Here is a 24938-nt window from a genome sequence, read left to right on the forward strand (position 1 = left end):
TTTGCTCACACACTGCCAACACACATTTATGTTCAAACACCATGTAAAAGTGAATTTTCCATAATAGGTGCCCTTTAAGAGAAAAGAAGCCCAAAAGTAAAACATATGTAATTTGTGCATCTCCCTCTTGATCCCTCTCCATTTCTCCTTCTCTCCCAATCAAGTTTTCATGTAGTGTGGGTTTTCTCAGATCTCAATCATAGAAAAGCTCTCAAATGAAAGCCTAATCAGCCACCATCAGATCCTGCTGTATGAGGCATGTGACAGAACACATCATCATCACATGTGAGATGTACTGTTCTACTCTGGTATGGCCCTGTCTTAAAACTTAAAAAGGTGTGTGAGAATGAAGGATGACGTTTTTGAAGTGTACAGACCTTATGCACCAGAGAAACGAGGGCGCCGTCATCTTTAGAAAATTGTCTTTGAAATTCCGTTTTTGTATATTTCGCTCTGTATATTTCTATGGTATCGCTGTCGAGGAGTAATTAGCTGGTGATGAAGTGGATTTACTTACTGTAGAGTTAACAAAAGCTATCATGAGCATTGTAATGTTTATCATAAGCATTGTAAAGCAGATGTCTTAACAAAATGTCGACCGGGAAATTTATTACGAGCAGTTCATTCATACCTATGAAAGATCGCTGTGAAAATAAAGACCGGAAGTCAAAAGACAATGAGCGCAGCGCTGAAAAGGGGCGGGGCTACATAAGGTCTATAAGGCAGTAAAAATCACAAAGAACATAAAAAATAATGGATTCTGAAAGTACACTGAATCATTGCATTAAGTTTCTGGCAGGTGTTTTCTTATCAAAGTTATAGTAAATGCAGTTTTTGTAAATAATACAGCGAAAAAATAATAATTGTTCAATCATCCTCATGTTGTTCCAAATATGCACTTTGTTTGCTCTGTAGAACATAAGAGAAGAAATTTTCAAAAATATTTGTGCCCATACAATACAAGTTAATAGGGTCCAAAACAACATTAGATCCCACTGACTTTCATTGTCAATGATTTTTTTTTTTTTTTTTTTTTTAAAATGATCAAATTTGGAAAATTTGGCAGTTTTATAGTGAAGTCTGTAGTGTATACTTATCATTCCTGTGACTGATTTCATCACTACGAGAGTCCCAGAGTGCTTACACCAGGAAAGGAGGTCTTTATTTATACAAACTACACTGAATGAACTCAGCTCTGTTGTCCAAGATGAGACTCTGTGACAAATTGAGATGGGAGGTTTCTAAGTACGGGAAGATCATGAGGAGAAACACGCTTTGAGGCTTGGCCTGAGAGGAGACAGCAGTCACATAGGGAGGACACAGTTAACTCAGATTTTTTATCACAGATGAGTTTTGCCCCTGAGGTGCCATATGTCCTATAAAGGTCACCGTGGGTCAGCTAAAGCAAAAACAGAGTTGCATCTCTGAGGGTCTGCTGTGCTGCAGAAATGAGCAAGCATTGATTTGTGGCTGTGTCTGAAACTAAAGCAGCTGTAAATTGGGGCAAATACTAATACAAATACTAATTTATATATTTATAAATATCATAATATATACACACACATATAATATGTAAACAAAGACTTTTATGCGATAAATTGATTTTACAACACTAGTACCAACAAAGTCAATTTTGATTTCAGGATGACTTTAAGAGGACTAAATGATTGTAGAAGTCGGGCATTTGTCACCAGAGAGAAGTCTGTTGTTTCACCGGAAGACTGAGTTACGAAAAAATATATAAATTGAAATAAACAAAAATATATATAAATATATAAATAAATTGAAATCAAATAATTAAATGAATTATTATAAATAAATAAAAAAATGAAACAAGCATAGATGAATCCTTCAAAATAAGATCAATAACATGCATTTAAAAAAAATATATAAAAGGGTGAAATTTTATTTCATGCTGACTTAAACTTAAACCATTTACCAGTATCATACTCGGGAGGGATGCACTGTTACAATTGGTCATTGTTTTAATTTTGTAACCTGTTATAATCTATCAAGAATTACAATGACATGTAAAAAAAAATACATTCAATTGCTTGCAATGCAACAAATTAATTTAAACCTCTTAAAGGGATACTCCACTTTTTTGGAAACAGGCTCATTTTACCACTCCCCCAGATTTAAACAGTTGGGTTTTACCGTTTTCGAATCCATTCAGCAATTTTTTTTTTTTTTTTGATATTTAGAAGAATATCAGTAACCAGACAGTTTCTGGTCTCATTGGCTTCCATAATATATATTTTTTCCTACTATGGAAGTCAATGAGACCAGAAACTGTCTGGTTACTGATATTCTTCTAAAGATAAAAATAAAAAAATCGGCAGAATGGATTTGAAAATGGTAAAACTCAACTGTTTAACTCTGGGGGAGTGGTAAAATGAGCCTATTTCCAAAAAAAAAGTGGAGTATCCCACAATATAGTACACTATTGTACAGTATAAAAAAAAATGCCATTCAACAAAAATAATCTACATATAAAAATATGGGACATGAGCATGTACAATATAATTAACTCATTGGCCGCTATACTGATATATTGTGCGTTAGGATGTCTCCATGAACTCCATGAACAGTATGGGATAGGTCTATGGGATTTTTCTATCGTCCATCAGGTAAAATTACAAGTCTGATGGCCGAAAATATCTCTTCAATTTAAATCGAATTAATCAGATTTCACCCAATCAGAAAATCTCACCGTAAAAAAAAAAAAGAATACATAAAAAAAAAAAACATACCACAATTATATGCCTGTAAATGACAGTTCAGCAATGAAAAAAACTAATAGTGTCAGTTTGTCAACAGCAGCAAATACAAAACTCATTACAGACACCGATCTTAATCCTTGAGTCCTGTTTGTCACAGGCAGAAGAAGAACGACACAAGCTAAAATGTGGGGCCGGGTGTAACGGACTGAGGGACAATAAAAAGGGTGAAAAAGTAAATGAAATACCACTGTAGGTCAAGATAAATGGATGTGTGGCAGAGATCATTTCAGAAAAGAGATGAAGGAACAATGTTTGAGACAGATGATGACAGAGCTAAAAGAACTGCAGCTGTTCAGCAATACATGCATTTACTTATGCAATAGTGTAGTCGGATAATAGGCAGTCCAGGTTTATTTAGCTAAATTATTTACACTGCAGATCCTATATTTCTAATCGTTACTGCAGGTCACGTACAGTATATTTGACATCCGTAGTTCTCTGAAAATTTGTGGCAAGAGGTATTTTCAATAAGTATGCTTACATGCAACAAAGAGAGCTGGTACGTATGTAAAATGAAACAAAACTGCTGAAGAGAGTGTTGGAGGACGGTACTGCTATTATTACCTGGGGTCCAGGAGGCACTTCAGAAACTGGAACACCAAATAGTCATCCTGCAGACACAGAGAGCTCAACGTCAAAATATCATTCACTTTCAAACAGATTGCAGTCAAGTAGAAGTACAACCCTGGGATATTTCATCAATATTCTGCCAATATTGGTTATTTGCTTTAAATATTGCACAAGAGGGGTTAATAGAGTACAGATGAAGCCAGATATGTGTCTTACAGATTAAATGTTTGAAATGAGATATCATGTACATCAGACATTTTAACATCAGACATCAAAAGTAATGTGGACGCATATTTCGTATGTGTTTTGTGGCCTTATTTCAGAAACTTTCATTTTTAGTTTTTTCAATAACCACGCATAAACAATATTCTTTCAAAAATACAAACATGTACATACATGTTGCTCACATATTATGGTAGCCCTGTTTGTGCTTAATATAGTGTAATTTCAGCTGTGCCATTAATATGTTTATAAGCAACTGAAAAAAGCACAAATGTCAGGGCATGTCAAAACCAGGGCCGACGCGTCCATATAGGCGAACTAGGCCATTGTCTAGAGTGGCGCTTTTGTAAGGGCGGCAAAATGTGTGCCAACCAGGAATGAACAATTCACAAACTTATTTATATGATTTACTGAGCTGCGGCCGCCCCGCAGCATCGGCGCGCAGCATTTAGCTTCCGCAGCGCCTGCGAAGGCGAACCCCTGCTCTCACGAGTCATGACTGGGTGGGAAGTTCATTTTACTGGCTCTCTGAGTCATTCGAGTCATTTTGTTTATTTAAATAGCTTTAAATATTATAATTTTAACAGCCAAATTCCCCGATCACATCCACCTACGCAATGTTGATCATATTCTGAATTAAGAAATCATAATGCATTAAAAATGATTTACAGGGAACATAAATAATTACTTTACCTTCCGAGTCTTACGGTCATTTGTCACGTGACATACGCAATGAACAGATCGTTCATTAATCACCTATCTGGGACTTAATGCAGCAGGATGTCGAAACGAAATATGGTGGATTGTTGTTATTATTATGATAATAATAATATGAAAATAAGAGCGCGCCAGGAGCGTTCATAGCCGAGGAGAACGACGTGGCCAAACAGGTCTGATCCGCCATTACTACAATTAGCCTGAAAAATGTGGGTAGCCTAAATGTGTAAGCTAGAGGTGTTAATATTTTTCCTTGTTATAATGTATGATTTGCAAAAATAAAAACTGCTGCATCTGTGTTGATGAGAGAATCAAAGTGTATGCGCGTTGTGCACCCGCTACATAATGGCCATAGCCTGGACGCCAGCCCGAACTCCGCCCACAACATTTTTTGGTCGGGAAGTTCGGTCTGGACTCGATCCATTGAGGAGAAATTATGATCAGTCAAAAAATGAACGGGCCAATCAAATCGCCAGGGCGGGCTTTAAACGATGATGGACAGATGATGTGCAGGGACGTAATCATCACGTTATCAAAGAGCGCTAACTGATTTCCCTCAGAGATGACTCAGAGCGCATTAATTTTTTTAATAGACAAACAGAGAACTGCAATCAAGGCATTTGTCGATCGTAAAGATATTTTTGGCGTCCTCCCTACATGATTCGGGAAAAGTGTAACTTATCAGCTGGCTCTGATGGTCGTTAAGAAGATGGGACGTAATGAAAAGCCTATGGTCGTTGTGGTTTCTCCTTTGGTCACACTCATGGAGATGTAAGTAAAGAAGCAACACTCGTTATTTTACTTCTAAAATAAGTAAGTTCTGTAGTTGAAAACTGCGCTATGCAAAGGAGTTGAGTTACTGCGTTTCTCTGATTGGTTGTAGGTTTACCGACTATCCAATTGAGTGCAGAGGTTTTTTTTTTTTTTCCCTGGTTCGGTTAAGATACGCCTCATAATCAAAGCCTAACGGAGCGGTTTCAGACTCATATTCTCAATAGATTATGAGTATGACGAAGTAAGACTATAATGGCCAAGCATGCGCCCTTAAAATATCATTATTAACAAAATGCAACGCACCACTGACTTTAGACTAGGTTTATGGCATGTTGGTCTTTGTTTGTTGTTGCTGGTATACGTTGCAAATAGAGGGGCGACAAAATTCTTGGAACAGTGAAACAATGGAGGATGCTATGGGAGAATGCTGTACAGATCACCGAGGGCGGGGTCTATGGCACAGCCACACTGTCAATCAAACCCCTTGCCCAATTCTATGTCACAAAGAGCTGAATCTTAGAACAGCTCGTTCTGAGACAGTGCATATGATTTATTGCGATTGTAAAAAAAAAGACACTGGGTGGATTTTTATCATTCTAGGATGGTTTTGCTTACACACTGCCAACACACATTTATGTTCAAACACCATGTAAAAGTGAATTTTCCATAATAGGTGCCCTTTACCTGATCTTGATGAAACTTCGGCAGTGTGTTCGATGTAAGAGGCTGATCTATTGTGAGTCAAATTTATAGTGCCACCAACTGGAAGCAGGAAGTGTGTCACTTTCAAAATGCTTGTAATCACCCTCTTATTTTTACCCGATTTACTTCAAACTTCATCTTTATAATGTAAACACACGGCAGATGTAAACCTGCAATTGGATTCTTGATATCTTTGATCCTGTTGCCGTGGAAACGCATCAAACTTTAAACGTCATTTAGGATGCTTTTGAGACTCTTAGCATGGTTAAAATTGCATGAAACTCCATATACGATATATGTGCAAAGTTTCAGAAACGGCGTAGTGCAGGGGCTAAGTAGCACCACCTTTTGACAAAAGTAAGAGGGTTATTTTTATAGTTTTACCAACAACCATAGAACTCGGTAGGTATACTGTTCAAGGCGGACAACTTTCACAGGGACTCAGATTTTGGTTTGAATGTAGATGTTTTGGAGAATTTTATGTGCCTCTCTCCTTCTCTCTGCGCACCTCTGTGTCTGTGGGGGGAGGGGAATGTGTCTGTTGAGTGAGAATGCTTTTAATTATTGTTGTTCAAGGTTTCGGTGTCCTTAACATGCTCGAAAACTCTTGAAACTTTGCACAGGGGTCAGAACTCCCTGCCATCAGGGCCGGGCTGAAGCTGGTACCCGGGCGTGGCAGGGCAGCTCGACAGCGCCCCCCTGGACTGGGATTCGAACACTTGTTCATAAATTAAACAAGCATAATATGAATATATAAACATATATAAATATAAACAAGCAAAGTAATAATATGAAACTCTGTATACTTACATATCTCATTGGGTTGAACAACTTTCATGCACTTAAGTTTTAAGACAGCCCAACAGGAAGTTGGCTATTATGGTTTGTTTGTAAACGCATGCCCCTGGAATTCGATTAACTTTTCCTTGGGAATTGATCTGATTGCAACCAAACTCAGTCAGCGTGAAGTCAAGACATTGAGGATTATAAATTGCCAGTGGATTTTTGATATCTCGACCGGTTTGGCCAAGGCGAGGAACTTAATTTATGAATAAAAAAGGACACTTAAAATGTGTTATAACTTAGTTAGTTTTACCTACAGTTACAAAACTTGCTGTGTATGTTGTTCTTGTCAAGCCAAACAACTTTCTAATTTACAGTCATTAGTTCCGAGCAACAGAAAATCAGATATTGTAGTTTGAATTGAAATTTTTGTGTCCCCTGCCATTCTCTGTGTGTGTGTGTGTGTTTGTCTGTCTGTGATGGGAGGGTATGGGAGGGAGAGGCTGGTGGCTGGTTTAAGCCTTTCATTGCTGTGTGATTTTGTCTGCATTAAAGGATAAAGAAACCTCTAAGTCCTTGTCTTTTTGCATAAAAATGTTGTATTTTTTTAATGACAGAATATGCATAAAAGCCACATCGTTCAAATGTATAGTTTGCTTTAAATAAAATGACAATTGTATTGGTAATTGAAGCTGAATGAATTTAAAATCAATGTGCTATATTTCAATGTATTTGTTTTCCTTAAAATTTTAAAACACTAACCTCATTCTCATCTGAATTACAAATAATTAAAGCAGAACTAAGTAACTTTTTTTTACCTTAACTGAACAGCTTTGGAGTCATTGTAATGTTAATATTACTGATTTCGTGTTGAATGGTGATCATCTCGCACCCCCCTGGTGCCTGTGAGCCGCAAAACCACCCTTGCAACTTTAGGCCGGCGGCTCGCCGGCCTCAGTGTTAGGAAGTATCGTGAGATTTCAGGTCTCGCGAGGTAACGAATTGCTTTACGGCACTATACGCGCACACGCATGCGTACACGTCCACTCCCCATCCATCCAGGAGCCGGCTAGCTATAAGAAAAAGGTAACGCTAGATATTGAATTCTTCACGTTTTCGTGATGGCTGATGTAAAAGAAGAAGAAGAAAGCTCGGAAGTGTTTATCAGAGGAACAAAGAAAGAGAAAACGGACCGGCTTTTTCAGAATAGAGAGAACTGAAAGAAAGTGAAGCCTGCAAAACCGATGCTGACCTGGCCTTCTTGCTGTTGCACTTGTAAGTATCTTTATAATAAACTGTGTTTAAAGTTTGTATTTCTTGTAATTGTGACCTCGGGAGTCGGGATGTTTGCTATTCTTGTCTGTTTTTTTTTTATTATTATTATTATGCTCGCTGTCTGTTACCGGCTTACTAGTACGTTAGATGTTAGCATTTTCATTAGCAAACAAACTTGTTTTCTGTAAGTAAGTGTTTTGTCCGTTCCTCTAGCAGGGTTTATTTGTGTTTCTCAGATCGCCTATAAATCGATATGAAATTCTACAAATTATGCATTAGTTTAGCTTGTCGTCAGCCTCAGAATTAGTAACGTTATACTGTGCTGCTGACTTGATATATAATGCATAAACCGACACGAGAGCAGCTAGCTAATAATGCAACTTTTTTATATTTATTTACCCACATTTACACAAACAGAACTATAAGTAAACGAGAAATTGCATTGCAACTTCACACATGCAACTCCATCTGTGCTATTTTGACCTTGTCTATAAATGATATGTTGATAAAAGATTGATACATTTTCTTTTTCCTTTTTAGCTAGAAGCGTTGGCAAGTGTTATCAACTCCGAGGCACCCCAGACCACCAGTACCACCGGTCTCAAGCTTCAATAATAAAATAAACAATCTTGTAATAAACAAATTAAACGTGTTTGACTTTCTTTGGTCAATCGTTACGATAGACAACTCGGATCACCAGAAAAATGATATAAGAATGTAACGTAACATGTATTTTGATAATGCATAATCAAAGTAGCTATAGCTGTAGGCTAAACTAAAAATAAATAAATAGCGTAACACAATAAAAATATACACCATCTCAACATTTGAATAATATTGTTCTGAGAATCATACATACCTCAGTGGACATGGCTCGGGCGTCAGTTTTGTTTGAAATGTGCTGGGGACAGAGACGCATTCGGAAGGGCATTTTCAAAAGTGCTGGGTAACGCATTCATTCTTTTTTTTCTCTTTCGAGTAGGTAATGTTTTGAAAGACGATGTCCTGTAGCTTCCTGATCCACATAAATAAAAATGAGCACAATGTCCGAGTATAGTGGGTATATAGAAAATATTCGCCCTTGATATGTACAGTGATGGTCCGTCCAGAGGTAGAATTCCGCACTCGAATAGTTTTTATTTCCCCCTCATCAAAACCAATAATGTTTATCAGTGGTTGAATTGATATAATGTTTATCAGTGGTTTTATATGTTTTGATGAGTGGGGAAAAATATACGAGAGAGGAATTAGAAACCATGAGAAAAAGGGACACGTTTGTGTGCATTTTGATTTGTGATTTCACCGGAAAGAATCTCCGCAACGGATTGAAGCGCGTTTCTGAGAGAAGCCAACACATTTCAGTGCTAGATCGCCTGTTATTTAACAAACAAATGAAACGAATGCTGTTAACTGGAGATGTTTTATTTGCATTGGTACATCTGTGCCGCGAAATGTTTCAAAAGTGGTGGGGACAAGATCCGTTTGTTCGCCGGCTTCTCTGAAAACAAATTCACATGGCCTGCCTGAACGAGATGGGAGGGGGAGTTGACGACGAGTTTACGACAGTTTTCTTATATATATATATACTCCGAAACTGTAGGGGGAGCTCGAGAGAGAAACCTGCGAGAAAACAGCAAAGAAGTTTCCAGTCTTACTGAGCGCTGCTTTAATTTCTGTATAAAATAATACTCTGACTAAAAACACTTTGATGTGTAATGCACATTAAAATGTGTCAAACACATTGAATGTGTAACTTAAAATTAAACAAATTAGAGGACTTATTATTAGAGGATCTGTTTGAGGACTGTGTGGGGAGCATAGACTGTAAAAAATATGGAAAAAGCGTATGTGACGTCACCCATAGGACTCTCTGAAGAACGGGTTTGAGGTTGTTTATGGGGGGTATGGGCAACGCCATACTGGAAAATCTTGGGAAATACAAAATACGAATGTTCAGAAAGTATACAGAGGTGGTATGATGTGTTGTGTCAGATCATGGCCGAGATGTCAAATTCCACTTGGCGCAGCCCGTTATCGGCTGTCAATCAAAGTTAACAGCCCTTATTTGTCATACATTTTATATCTAAATACAATCTAATTAGATTACAATTAAAGTCCATGGGACCAAACTGAAAAAACGTAAATTTATGCTGTGAAAATTGACATTTTAACATGGGGTACATGGACATTTGCTGCCTTTTGGGACCGGCCTCTAGCGGATTTTCGATCTATTGCAGTTTTTCGGGTAGGCTTCATGTTTCAGATTATAATGTTGTCGCTTGGTGGGGAGGGGAGGGGAGGGTAGGACAGGGGGATTTCTCTGTTGGGTGAGATTTAATTTAAATTATTGTTTTTTCAAGGTAGCATTCTAATCAGGTAAAGCAAGTAATATATATATATATATTCATACATTATTATTATATTATATATATATATATATATATATATATATATATATATATATATATATATATAGACCATTTTGCAAGATGTAAACAACACTGGTCCAGAAGCACTTCCTGTTTCAGTTTTTTAACTCTACATAAAAGCTGGGATAAAATACAACCAACAGAACATATAAAACTTAATCAAAAAAACAAACAAACATCTTTAAGATGTTTTCTTTACATGTGAAATAAAGAAAACAGTTACAAACTGAAACAGGAAGTGTTTCTGGACCAGTGTTGTTTACATCTTGCAAAATGGTCTATATATATATATATATATATATATATATATATATATATATATATATATATACACACACATATATTTCAGAAGGTTGCTCATGCATACTTTGTGGTTTATATGTGCCCTCGATGCACACTTTTGCAGAGCCCACATTGATGCAAGCTCTATAGCACACTTCCTTTCAATAACCCAATAATCCAATATATATATTCATCACTTTACTAAATGCTCCATACTTTAATGAACTACAAATCATTAAAACAATATTAATGTTATTCTCACGTTTGTCTTTGATGTGAAAAAAAAAACCTTAAAACTTGTTTATTTTCCCCTCATTCCCCTTGTATCTTCTTCTTATCGGCACATTTGTTTGAACAAGCAGGCTTTTCAATTAGCACCTTCCTGACAGTGTGCGAAAGATAACGCAAACCCAATTACACACAGCACTGCAGATAGAGCCTAATCCATTTACTGACACACACACACGTGGGCCTCAGGGGAGCTTCTTCCCTCTCACAGACATTCACTGACACTATCTTAAGATGAGTGAATAGGAAAAGAGACAATGCACAAACACATTAACACACACCAGTGATATCAAACACAATACAACACTGACAGGCTCCTTTTTAGAAGTGCTTTTCTTAACAGTCCAGCCTGTCGAAAGATAAATTGTGTGTGTGTGTGTGTGTGTGTGTGTGTGTGTGTGTGTGTGTGTGTGTGTGTGTGTGTGTGTGTGTGTGTGTGTGTGTGTGTGTGTGTGTGCGTGGGTGTGTGTGTGTGTGTGTGTGTGTGCGCGCGCGCGCAAATGAGTGCATTCAATTTGAGTCTCTCTGCATTTTTCAGCAAATGTAATAATTGTGCTGTAATGTAGAATGCCATCAGAAAACAGTATAGGGCGGATTTGAACCTTCAGTTCACTGTCTGGAATATGTGCTAATTGGATAGCGGAGTTTTTAACACTCCCATGAAGCCAACATCAAGTCCTAAAGTTAACAATATTGCATACCTGCAGAGATGTTATGATAGACTGCACCTCATCTGTAAAGTGCACCGCCACTAGCTCAGCTGTCTTAGCTGAGTTTAAGCTGACCAAATCCTACAATAGAAAAACAATGAGAAGAACTGATGAGATTTAAAAAAATAAATAAAAAAAATCAGGTTTCAATACATCAATTTTCCATTGGCATAATAATTTCTTATTTGTATTTTTGTGGTTGCTTTAACCATGACATAAATAATTGTGCAAAATCTTTTTTATTTATTTATTTTTTTAAAGTAACAGTTTATTGAATATTTAGACAAAATTAAAATAAAAAGATAAACAAATAAAAAAACATATGTTTGTTTTGGTGGAGTTTTAATACACCCGAATTTAAAGGCTCATTTAGTATGATACAGTAGAATCTGGAGCTCATTTTAGAAATCTAGAAAACAGTTTTTTTAGACGCCAAAACTGAGCAAAAATAAGCAATTTGGTGCAGTTGGTGATATTTATATGTGACCAAAAAGTAAGATGAAATTCTGCGAGCTTGTAACGTAAATCAATGAGATCTTTCAAACAGGGAAGCAGAATACTTACATAAAATGCATTTAACTATCAGTTGTCATTCCATCTCTTCATAATATGTGTTAGAAATTATATTCAAATACTTAATTTAATAAGCCTGGTAGTTTTGTATGGGGTTTGTGGAAATATAACGCAGTGCAATAGTGAATATTCCAATCCAATCTGACTTCTGACCTGTAAAGGTCCTTAATTCATAATTATACACTGTCCGTTCGTTGGCCAGAGGAGAACTGCCCCACGACGGAGCCTGGGTTCTCCCAAGGTTTGGATCCTTGCCACTGTCGCCTTTAGCTTTTTGCTTGCTTAGTTGGGGACACTCAATATTCAACAATATTATTGATTTGCCTACATTGACACCATTATATGAGAACTAAACTGAACGATGACTTCACTGTTCTCTCCAGAGCGGCTTTATACATTTAAATTAACTAAATTAATAACTTTTTTATGACAAAAATAAATCATCCCTGAACTAACTTAAGCTGGACTATGACTCTATTTTCTTCTAGACACAAACTCTGTTGCAGTATTTTCCTGTTATCACTGTAAAGCTGTATTGTAAAAAGTGCTACAGTATATGAATAAACAGTATTTATATTCAAAATGTCAAAACGCAACAATACAATCATGACAGAGGACTAAATAACCTTTCCTCAAAAGCCTGCTGTATCATATTTGATTCTCACATTTTAACATGATTTTTATAAAACATGATGTATGGATCATTATGTGAACCTAATTTGCTTCAGTCCAGTAAGTGTACATCTTGAAATATATTACTAACAATATAAAATATATTCTTACAGTTTACAGTTTTTGAACTATACTAAAAGGCATTTTACTTACTAAAAAAAAAAAAAGAAATTATCAATCAGAAGGCATGTCGAAATTTGTGTACCGCAGGTCTGTCAGCAAAGTTGATCATATAGGTAATGTACAGGCCTGTATCAAATATGATACAGTAGACTCGAACTGACAAGGACTCCACAAGTTTGATCCAAATGATGATCATTGTAGTCCAGCATGTTCAAAGAGCATCTTTTGTGCTTCAACTGATTTTGTACAAATAAGCTAACATGTTCAGTCACAATTTTGCTAATCATCATTTTCATTCATCCTTTATTTCAAAGTTTAAACCCAGATTTTCAATGTGGACTCAACCGAAGGACGATGTGGTGGCATCGACTGAATTAAGTGTTCTCAATTTGAACAATCAGAGGAAGTCATTTGGACAAAGACCATTAACTGAACAAGATGAGAGAGAGCAGGGCCTGATGAGAATCTACCTGGAGTGTGCTTTAGAGCAAGAATTATTTGAAGCCTTGTTTCACTCACCTTGATATGTTGAAGGCCTTTGACCCACACCAAATGTTTCTCCTCTGAGCTGTAGCCCGGCATGGACAGAATGTTATGGATGTAGTTGAAGAGCTCCTCCTGGAGTTGGAGATAAAGATTAAGCACAGGAATAACAGGAATTACAAGAAAGAAAAGAGTGAAAAGGGAGGGATTGAGGTCAAGTACCTTTCTCAAAGGGTCCTTCAGGTAGCAGTCGAATATTTTGTCGTAAAGGTGCTTGTTTTCATACAAAAACTCACAGATTTGATAACTGAAAGAGAGAGAACAAAAAAAGAAACAACAATAGAAAGGTTTGTTCTTCAGTATAAAGATCACAAATTCAATGTCTTCACCTTGAGGAAATCAATATGATACATTCAGCTGCATTCATTAGATTTATTTATGATTTAACAACTGCAACCTTGTGGCTTTTGAAGTCTAGCTTAGAGTGGATCACACACGCTTACTGTACTGTAACTATTTTTCCTGGTAGTAATTTCCATGAGACTATTTTTTGGGGCAATTACTGTAACTTTTTTTCTTCTGCTTTGAGACATTTCAATAGAATTAGCCTCATTTTCCCCCTTCATTATCCTTAAAGGTGATTATCATTACATTCTCATTACTTTACTGTAATGCAAAAAAAAAAAAATACTGAAAAGCAAAGTTATTTTTTTTTTTAACAGCATAAAGTCAGTGCAACAAACACTATCATAAAAACACTACTGTTCCAAAGTTTAGGATTAGTATGATATTTTCACGTAAAGAAAAAAAAAAGAAATATGATTTATTTGGTCAAAAATACAGTAAAACAGTATTATTGTGAACTCTTACAATCAAAAAAAATATCAGTTTCTTATTGTTAGCAATTGAGAAAACAGCTGCACTACTAAATACTTTTGTGGAAATGGTGATACTTTTTCAGGATTATTTGAAACAATACATTGAGCTCAAAAGAACAGCATTGTAGCAAATGCAATATTTATTAATATACATAAAATGTATTTAAGGGCCAATTTAGCTCAAAGAGGAATGATTCATTGATTTGCAATGAATCTATGGAACCGAGCAAATGACTTGTTTAGAGTTCATTTGAACGGGCCGTAATTATAACCTTTGCAAGGATATAAATACCAAATCTATAGTGAAACACTATGTCTTAGCAAGGTAACTTCAGATCGAACAGTACAAGACATTAAATGTGCAAACACAACACAAGGCAAATTATCTTTTCAAATATATGGAAGACTTTATTAGCTATTCTAAACACAAGACTAAGGTCTAAACATAATCACACACACACACACACACACATTCATACAGTCGCGGAAAGGGAAAGAGTGAGAGAGAAAGTTTCAACTTTCTATATGCACGTAAGAGATGACCTGAAAGAACCACAAAGCATTAATTTAAACCTTTGTTTCTTAGGGAGTTTATTCAAGTTACATTAAAGCACCAGTTCAGTTAGAGCCTGGAGTACTTGCGTCTCTGTGTTGCTTTGGGGAATCCCTATTGTCGTGTTGCGTCGAAGCGGTTTCCCGGCCGGGTCTGTTGCGTGGCTGTCTTCTTCTCGTATTTGGATGGAAGTCTCTGAGCTTGCCGGTCACGTGTGACTACCAGCCGAATGAAAAGTCTTTTGCAGGAAAGATATTTAAAAACGAAACTTTGCAGCAAACTTAACTTTGAACCAAGACTTTTCACGGAAAAGAAAATAAAGGAAATAAATGAAAGTAAGGCGAGTTGTAACCCCCGTTACCCTCTTTTAACCCCGATCTGGATGGGTTATTGTATCTGCTGGTCGAATTTGGTCTAGTCGATGTAGAAGCGTGCGCACACGCTCTTTGTTGTTTTCAGAGAGAAGCGCGAACAGGAACACTATCTTGTTGTTTTAGACAGAGGCACGAACTTAACAGTTACAAACTGAACGAACACGAACAAAACAAAACAAACTCTGAGATCCTGTTCCTTTGTTCGGATCTTTAACTTAAAACTCAGTCCAACCTCTCAGAAACTTCTGGCCAATGAGACGTGGTATAATAATGGTATAATTTTAGGAGGTGGATCTGACTTGATTATCACTACCTTGTGATCTGCCTGGTTCTCCTGCACTTAGCAGAGAGACAAAAGAACAGTTTAAGATTATAGATTATTATAATCATACGGACATTTTTACACAGATTTCAATCAAGCCATCTTTTGAATTAGGAGAATACGGTTCTTTTGATAGGAAGCACGACAGATTCACACTTCTAATAGTTGTATAACAATTACAAGAGTTAATAGTTAACAACAATTACATATGATTAATATGTGGTAAGCAGAATACTGTATGAACTGTAGAAACACATAAACTCATGTAGTTTGGTTATGAGTCCAAGAATTATTCTGTTTGAGTTTTAATGATCTTATGTGTGAGATCTCAGATCTCAACAGTGAGGTCATGGTATGTTCGAAAAGTCAAGCAAAGCTCTTGCTGATAAGTGAGTAAGAAAAAGGAGATCTGGGTTACATCTTTGTCCAGGATGAAAGGAGTGCCCCCTTTCTGTGGCATTCTGTTGGTCTGCAGGACCATAAAAAGTCTTCTGAAAGGGGGGGGGGGGCTTCTACATCCATAGACAATCGTTATTCTGACGCGTAATTTTACACGTGAAATGCAGCCAAACATTTCACGTGTACATTTCACGTGTGTTTAATCTCCTCGCTATCAGCAGACGTTCGGTGAGTCTCCCGCATATTGATAACGGCTCCCGGATGATCGCAAATTAGTTCAAATCTCCTGGAATCTAGAGCGAGCGAGCAAGAGCGCGCGTGCAAGACAGATCAGACAGTGCTTCAATAAACCGTATAGTGCGCGCACGTCGGACTCATTTATCGAAATCAGGTACCGAAATGTTCATTCTAATTCGGTCTGGTTACTACCGTTTATGTCAGAACCGGTCCCCTATTGGCACCGAGTTTCGGTACCCAACCCTACATCTGAATTACAAATATTTTTTTCCTGTATAAAATAATACTCTGACTAAAAAAGAAACATTAAACGTGTTTTTAGTCAATGTAGAATGTGTAACTTAAAAATAAACAGATTAGTGCTCTGTTTGAGGACAATCCTGTGTGGGGAGTGGGCAGGGGAATTTCTCTGTTGGGTGAGATTTAATTAAAATTTTTGTTTTCGAAGGTAGCATTCTAATCAGGTAAAGTAAGTAATATTCTCTGTCTTTATATATATATATATATATATATATATATATATACAAGTGTGTGTGTGTGTGTTTGTATGTATATATATTTTGCAGAGCCCTCACTGATGCAAGCTCTTCAGCACACTTCTCTTCGACAGTCAAAGCGGGGGTTAGGTTTTTGCACGTCGTGCAGAATAACCCAAAAGGCACCATATATATACAGCGATGAACGGCCAAAGCTGGCGGTACCGCCATCCCGGTGCCTTTAGGTAACTAAAGCTTGGGCTTGGGCCCACAATCGCTGCTCGCAGCTATATTTTCTTATTTCTTTCTTTTGATTTCAGGGTGAAATATGATCTTGACATAGTCTTCTCACCCATGTGCACTTAAGTTATTCTGGCAAGATCTGTAACAGAAATGTTCTATTACAGTAACCAAATAAAGGCATGAGGTAAATTGAATTAAAATCACCACATTTCCATAGAATATAGAATTTATGTCAGCGAATCATACACCAGACCCTTAAAAATGATGATTTGTTTTGATCTACGAATTACTTTTTTTATGTTGTACTGTAGAAGATGTATGATCTCATCATTAAAAAAGGGGGGCAAACTCATTTTGACTATGCATTCAAAACACTGTCTGGTGGATGAAGCTAAACTGTTCTGCTTTCTGATAAGAAGATTTCTTACAACTCTGCCTTCTCTGCGAGCTCAAGGAGACGGCCCTCATCAAACTGGACCACACCACCGACCTGTAGCAGCTCCAGCAGAACCTGACACAACCAAAATCAACACATCATTTGAAGATCAATCAATCTTTTAACTAATCTTGAGTCAAATTAAGCACCGTTTTAAGATGGGTGTTTTGTTTATACCTGTTGCCTTTCTGTATGTCTAGAGTCATCATCTGGACTACATAGAAATTCCAGAACCTGCAAAAGACAATGAGCAACAGATAAAAGACACCTCAAAAAGAACATCTTCCTATGTAGGAAAAGTAGAATATTACTGAAATCACAAGTGTCAACTTGACTGATAGTAGCTGAAAAACTTCCAGACTGATTTTAAATTGATGTTATCTAATTTAGATCAGGCCCCAGTGCAGGGTGCAAAATCATGTAATATCTAACATGTCGAAAAACAAGCATAACGCTTCTAATGTGGGTGAGCTATTTTTACAGAAGCTGCTAATTGTCTTTATCAAAACTAACACCTTCTTATAAATCTTTTGCTGTAACGATTATAGCTCTGATAAAACATTTTAAAAAGCCAGAATACTGTAGATGGAAAAGGTGAGGCACTAAAAAGATGGACTGTGGAAAAAAAGCATACAGACACTTCACCTGGTCAAACAGCTTCCGGTTAACAAAGAGGGTATTATCTGGTTTGGCAAGTTGTCGTGCCAAGAAGGTGAAAAGACAGCCGACCTGAGATGGGGTGAAGTCGGAATTGTCCACCATAACCTGGAAAGTGTGCACACAGACACACAGGGACTTAGTTAATGTGTATAGACTCAGGCAGTTAGTGTGTGTATAGTGTCTGTAAAGGTTTCTTTTTGTTTTTTTTCTGAAGTTGTAAATAAAACAAAGATTATTTGAGTATATTTTGCAAGAAAATACTATTGCAGTCATTCTACTTCAAAGTCACATTTAATTCAATGTGTCTTTCTTGTCCAGTGGATGTTTTTGCATTGCATTTAAGAAGATTTCACTCAAGGAAGGAAATTAAACCACAGTTATTAAGCCATTTAGTAACATCCAAGGCAAATTCCAGGAGTTTTTAACTTTCTTGTTACTGCAGGATCTTTTTGTCAAGTGATTGATAATGTTGGTGTGCATGGTCTCCTAAATGTTAACAGGATTTTGGATAACATCTGTAATTTAAGTTCTGTTTTATTATGCACATGGATAACCAAGTTAACATGTTGCTGAGGTAAACAATTAATACAGCCAACCAAGTTGAGTTTACATCCTAACAAACGTCTGAGATAGCAGTCATTCGCAAACTACATCTGTGTTTGGCTTGTAAGTATAGTATTTTACATTTTAACGACAGATGATTAATGTAAGCCCTAGAACTGTTTTTTTAAATTTTTTTATGAATTGGTAATTTATAATTCACACCTTGAATATAAATAATTAAATAAAATGTTGTCTGTATTGGCTTATTTTCAGATATTTGTACTGAACACATAAGCAGTATTAATACTTCACAAATGAATAACAGTAACGTAAAACAACAATAGTAAGCAGTCAGTTTTAATAAAAAGATTGTAGTAATTAGAACATTACTTGGGAATTTCTAGTGTGAAAGCAACGTTTCGACCTTCAGGTCGACTTCATCAGGCATGCCTGATGAAGACCTGAGGGTCGAAACGTTGCTTTTTTAATAAAATTTTTGGAGCAGTACTTTTCAGTGTGCAATGTTGTTTTGCACGTTTGTTTTACACAAAAGCTGGTGGATCTCTCCACTCGATGTTTCAGAGAACCGGGGTTACGATAGTAACCTATTGTTCTCTTTTATCATCTCGTGTTCGAGATCCACCTATGGGAGAGACATGGACAGCTCCCCGATTGCCCAATACACTCACAGTGAGGTTCTGAAAGCCAGAGAAAGACGGTCACCTCAGGGAGGCGGTGCCTGACACGTCCATTAATCATGAGCCTGCAAAGGTGAAGCCACACCTAACTACTGTGGACAAGCAGGACATGAAACATGCATGAACCGCATGCATGATAGTAACCCCAACCCACCAAGGCATATAACCTATACCCAAAAAGGGGAGGTAAATGTTTGGTGACAGGAATGAACATGGCCAGCCGGCCCATTCACTCTTATTGGTTTTTTTTAACAGGGTTACAGGGAGGTGCTAAGAAGACCCCACATCTAAAACCGAATGTGGACCCACAACTGGCAGCGGAGCAGAAGTCCTGCGGTGACACTCCCCTAAACAGAACCCAAGAGGCGGCTAAGCCCCTAGTGGAATGAGCTCTGATGCCCCTTGGGGGCTGCACTCCATTTGCTTCGTAAGCCACAGTTATAGCGTCCACAACCCAATGTGAGAGGCGTTGCTTCGATATGGAACTCCCTCTGTGCAGGGGGGCCCATGAAACAAAGAGCTGGCCACTCTTCCGGAAGATGTAGGTCCTGGTCATATGCCTGTAAGCACAAACTGGACACAGAGCATTCAGCCTCTGATCCTCTAGAGAGGTAAAATGTGAAGGGTGAAAGGCGGACAGCTCCAACACCTCCGAAGTGAACGCAGGGAAGCACTTCAGCATGAAGGCTGGGTTAGGCTTAAGGGAAACTTTATCTCCACTGAGGGAGAACTAGAGCACGAGGTATGAACCGAGAGTGCATGTAGCTCACTGACACGTTGGCAGATGCCAAGGCCAAGAGCGAAGCTGTCTTGGAGGACAGAAGCTTAAGGGAAATACTATCCAGAGGCTCAAAAGGATGTTGAGACAGTGCTTCCAGCACCATGGAGAGGTCCCAATCCAGGACAGTTCTCCTGATGACTGGTAAAGAGCGGCGTACACCCTTCATAAAACTGTGGAATAGAGGGGGCTGCCCACAGTCGAGCCCTTAAAAACCGCATGACAGGCTGAAAACACAGCTAAGTAGACCTTAATGGTAGAAAAGGACCTGCCTTTTTCCATGAGGTCTTGAAGGAAACACAAATTATCAGGAACTGATCACTGAAAAGATGTGAAACCGCACCCATCGCACCACCCTTCAAACACTTGCCACTTACAGCCATATAAGGGTAGTGAAGAGACGGCCCTGGCATACTAAATAATGGCGACCACTCACGGCGAAGGCCCAAGTGCGTTCCGGTTCGTCCTCTCACGGGCCAGGCCCAGAGAGCCACCCTGTCCGGGTGGGGGTGGTAAGGCTCCTCGTTGGCTAGGGACAATAGGTCCGTACGAACGGGAAGGCACCACGGCTCGGAGTATAACAGAGGAATTATCTCCGCCAGCCACGGTGCTTTGGCCCACCTGGGTGCTATCAGAATGAGAGACAGGCCCTGCTCTCTCACCCTGGCCAATGTGTGGAATATCAGGCACAGGGGAGGAAAAGCATACAGGAGCACTCTGGGCCATGGGTGGGTCAGTGCGTCTACTCCGAGGGGCGCGTCCATATCACTTGGAGAGAAGAACATAGGACAATGGCAGTTTTCGCGCGAGGCGAATTGAACTATGCTCGCCCGTCCGAATCTCACTGAACTGAGACAGACAGTCCATCAGCGAGCGAATACGCTCTAGTGAGAGATACGCTCGCATGGAGACTGAGTTTAATATCTCAGGGATATTACATTCTGACTGGGAGTCAGAATTGTTTTGCTCACATTCACCTTGAACCCGAGAGAGATGTGATGTGCGCGAGCACCCGGACTGTGTCAGCAACACCTCCGCCTTTGATTTTGCTATGATGAGCAAATCGTCCATGTAGGTAAGAATTCTCAGCCCTGATAGTCTCAGGGGAGTCACGCCCACCTCCACACACAGACAGAAGGTTCGGGGAAATAAATTGCACCCGAACGGGAGAACTGTGAATTCGTAACAATGCCTTGGTAGGCGAAAACGAAGATATTTCCTGTGAAGAGGGTGGATGCTTATGAGAAGGAAAGCATCTTTGAGATTGACTGCTGTGAACCAGTCGTTCTGCTTAATGGCACAGGCGAGAGAGCCTTGTGTCACATTCTAAAAATGTATTTTCTCAAATGTTTATTCAACACTTGAAGGTCCAATAAAGGGCGGGGGTGCCACGCCTTTTTGGAACATGAAAAAAACCAGGAATAAAAACCATGGTTTATCAGAATGGGTGGCACCATCTGAATATCTCTCCCTAGTTAGGAGGAAGGAATTTTCTTCTTTCAGAATGTGTGAGGCGTTTTTTTTTTTTTGTGTGTGTGTGAGAAGAGAGAACGCCGTTGAAAAGTGGAGGTATTATTGCAAACTGCAGCTTGTGACCCAGGGTTACGGTGCGCAAAACCCACTCGGGCGCTGAATTTCTTGCCAAACCGCTTTGAACCTAGCGAGCGCCCCCGCTCGGGCCGGAGCGGGGCAATGTGGGCCCAGCTGGTTCATATGTGATGCAAAGGCGCCATCTAGTGGGCACACTAGAGGCGACATGCAGGGGTTCGGAAGGATTTTCTCTCTCTGCAGTGATAAGTTTTCTTTGTGGAGAGAGGTCTTCTCTCCAAAACGAATATTTGATTCGTAACTTAGTGTGTTTTGTGTTGGGCAAACACTGTGTGAAATGGGCAAACATAGTGTGGTGTACACTGTGCTAAACTTTCACCCACAAGGAGCCCCCTGAAATTGGGGGGAAAACACACATCTCCTGAACACATGAACTGGGCAGTCTCAAGTGCAGGCAGAAAATACTATCCATTTTTAAGGATATATATGAATAGTTTGTTTAAACGTGTATTTAGTTATGTGTTGGAAACACAAGGACCGAAGCCTTCCACACACAACGTGCGGTAAGAACACATGGGCTTGCAGCCGCAACTGAGCTGTGCGAGCCCAGCTGGTTGATTTGTGAGGCAATGGCGCCATCTTGAGGGTGGACTCAGGGCGACATGCAAGGGATCAGAGAGATTTGCTCTCTATGTTGACAGATATAAAAATCTGCACGAATTCATTTGATTCGTTTAATAATAGTTTATGTTTTGTGTTGGGAAACACTGGGGCTGAAGCCTTTAATAACTGGGTGAGGCCCCCACAGCCCCACACAACAGCCCCCCTGTGGCTTGGTAGCCACGAGACGGGATTACCCGACCGTCCGAGGGAGACCCCGTGTCTTTCGGACAAGGGTTACGGGACCAGGAGAATACGGAGGGCTCGTGGCCCGTGAACGCGGACTCCGGGCTCCCATTGTGGAACAACAGGCGGGTTGCTAGCGTTCAGGGCCGCCTTCCTAGGAAGGCATAAATAGAAACCTCAACACGTAACTCATCAAGGCCCGTGAGACAGTGTTAACAGTCTAGCGGAAGGCTCCAGGCGTGCTTGAGAGCTTTGCGAACACTGGAAAAAACGTTGAAGAGTTGTTTCCTCAGGCTGGGCGGTGGTAACGTTACCCGCGCTTACCCGTCGTATTTCCTATCCTGGTCGGTGGCGCTCTATGGAGCTGGCCACACAATGTTGAGACGAACGGCCGCTCGCTCACAAACTTCCAGGAGGATCGACTGAGGCAAAACCGCGTGAGCGCTAGCCTAGGGAACGTTAGAAAGACCGCGTCATCATCGTCGCCGGAACCGACCGGTACGTCAACGAGAGTGAGGTTTTCCCGCGAAGATGTCCTCTTCAGGGAATGCGGATTGGGCTGAATACCGCTCAAATATTTTATCGGTGGCGCTCCGGGAGTCCCCCGGTAGCGCGTCATCATCACCGTGTCCCCCATCCGAGTAAGAAATGCCAAGCACGGTGCGCTGGATAGTGCAACTAAAAGCCGGCTTCGTAAAAAGCTACATGGGCAGCAATTACAATGACCGCAATTCTCCGGGTTCTCCTAAGCTACTTGAGCGTGCTAAGCCCAAACGGACCGCGCAGAACGAGAGGGTCCTTAGCGGCGATGAGAGCACCACACGCGGCCGGGCAGGCTCGTCGTGATGGACTGTTCCCCGGGGGAAGCGGCTGTTTAGACGGTCACAAAGCCATGGGTGGGCCAGCGGTGAAGAACTCGGAAAATACGTGGCGGGCAGCCATGTAAGGAGGAGCAGGTGAAGGACAGTGAGAGCTCGGCGGCTCCGGATGCAAAATACACAGCGGATAGGCTGAAGAAAACGACTGTCACTCACGTCTGGCGGAGGCTGATCTGGCGATATGTCCTCCTGTAGACTCGAAAGTGAACAGCGTAACGCTAATCTAACCGAACTGTGTCAGTGCAGAGGTCGCGAGAAGCGAACGTCAACTGAGGAATAGCAGCGCGCACAGATATTATATGCCCGTAGGTGAGGGGGTGTGGCATCACCGGGCATTAGTCGCGCGCTTCTGTCTGTCTAGCCAGACTTGGTGCAATTGGATGCTTCTGCAGAGGTCAGGTACGGATGCCCTTCCCATAGGTGGATCTCGAACACGAGATGATGAAAGAGAACAAGTGTTTATCCAGCCCCATCCCTCCTGCTCTTCTAAGGAGGGCACCAGCTACTCCAGACCATCTAACATCCACTCCGTAAAGATATATTTTTACTGTCTGTAGTCTGAAAGTCTTAATTCTGCTTTTTATATCCACCAGTCTTTGTCCACCTTCTTGTCTGGGCAGAAACAAAACTGATGCTTTTATCCAGTGGTTACCGGACCAAAAAAAGTCTGTTAAGCGTTTTTGAATCTTCCCAATCAAATCTTCAGGAGAAATCTTCAATGTTCATTTTGTGCCATAACGTTGAGGCTACAAGGTTGTTGCAGACCAGGGCTCTTCCCCTATAGGATAACTGTGGTAGCAATCAACGCCAGCAAGACAACCGAGCACACACCTTCTCCACCAGGCCCTCCCAATTCTGTCTCTTGTAATCCTCCTTTCCTAAAAACACCCCCAAATATTTTAACCCAGATTTTCCCCATTTTTGATTACTTGGGAGAGCTGGAGTGTTGTGGTCTAAACCACACCACAAAGCATCACTTTTTGCCCAGTTAACTTTTGCAGATGAAGCTTTACCATAACTTAATAAAATCTCTTTTAAAACCTGAACATCTTTAACATCCCTTAAAACAACAGTAATATCATCAGCGTAAGCTGAAACCTTTACATACTCATTAACAATATCACCTTTCACCTTCAAACTGTTACATGTGTGTCCTGTGGTCCCCCATTCTTTGTGTATTTGGTTCAGTCCTGTTTCTTTTTTTCCCGCTCCTCGTTTGTATTCAGTCCCTTCACCTGTGTTTGGTTAATTTGCCCCAGCTGTGCCTTGTTTCCCTAGTCTGTTCTAGTGTTTTAAACCCTGTGTTCTCCTCACTCCTGGTCCGTTCTCGTTTATGTAAAGTGTGATTCTGTGCTTCCTAAGTTTTGTTAATTAAATATCCTGTTTCCTGGTATTCCTCGTCTCCTCGTGTTTCCAGTACCACACACCCATAACAGAAGAACGGACCCAAAGAAGAAAAGGTGAAGAACGCCGACCACAAACTACAGATTGAGATGGGCATTTTCATCACAGCTTCCAACTCCACCAACCCTCTTTTGACCTGTGGTTGTCACATTGAGGAATATGTGACTGAATTCCTGGAACTCTCTGAAGGGGTAAGCTGGGCAGATGATGTCCTAAAGACTGTGTTTTAGTGTGGCTTGGATGATATCCTATACCAGCAAGCGCCAGCTGCAGCAAGCC

General features: G+C 39.8%; 1 protein-coding gene across 2 annotated transcripts in view; it reads right to left on the reverse strand.

Annotated features, from left to right (window-relative positions):
* The window catches only part of vps8 (VPS8 subunit of CORVET complex), a 227900-nt gene that overhangs the window by 93993 nt on the left and 108969 nt on the right, over positions 1 to 24938 (reverse strand). For both annotated transcript variants that reach the window (XM_039657435.2, XM_089132237.1), the window contains exons 28-34: positions 17950 to 18069; positions 17482 to 17538; positions 17297 to 17379; positions 13609 to 13693; positions 13423 to 13521; positions 11527 to 11616; positions 3348 to 3394 (exon numbers count right to left, since the gene is read on the reverse strand). In XM_039657435.2, the coding sequence (XP_039513369.2) occupies positions 3348 to 3394; positions 11527 to 11616; positions 13423 to 13521; positions 13609 to 13693; positions 17297 to 17379; positions 17482 to 17538; positions 17950 to 18069 (581 nt within the window). The remainder of the gene's footprint in view (positions 1 to 3347; positions 3395 to 11526; positions 11617 to 13422; positions 13522 to 13608; positions 13694 to 17296; positions 17380 to 17481; positions 17539 to 17949; positions 18070 to 24938) is intronic.

This window comes from Pimephales promelas, chromosome 6 (assembly GCF_988280905.1).
Source record: "Pimephales promelas chromosome 6, fPimPro1.hap1.1, whole genome shotgun sequence".
NCBI classification, from domain to species: Eukaryota; Metazoa; Chordata; class Actinopteri; order Cypriniformes; family Leuciscidae; genus Pimephales; species Pimephales promelas.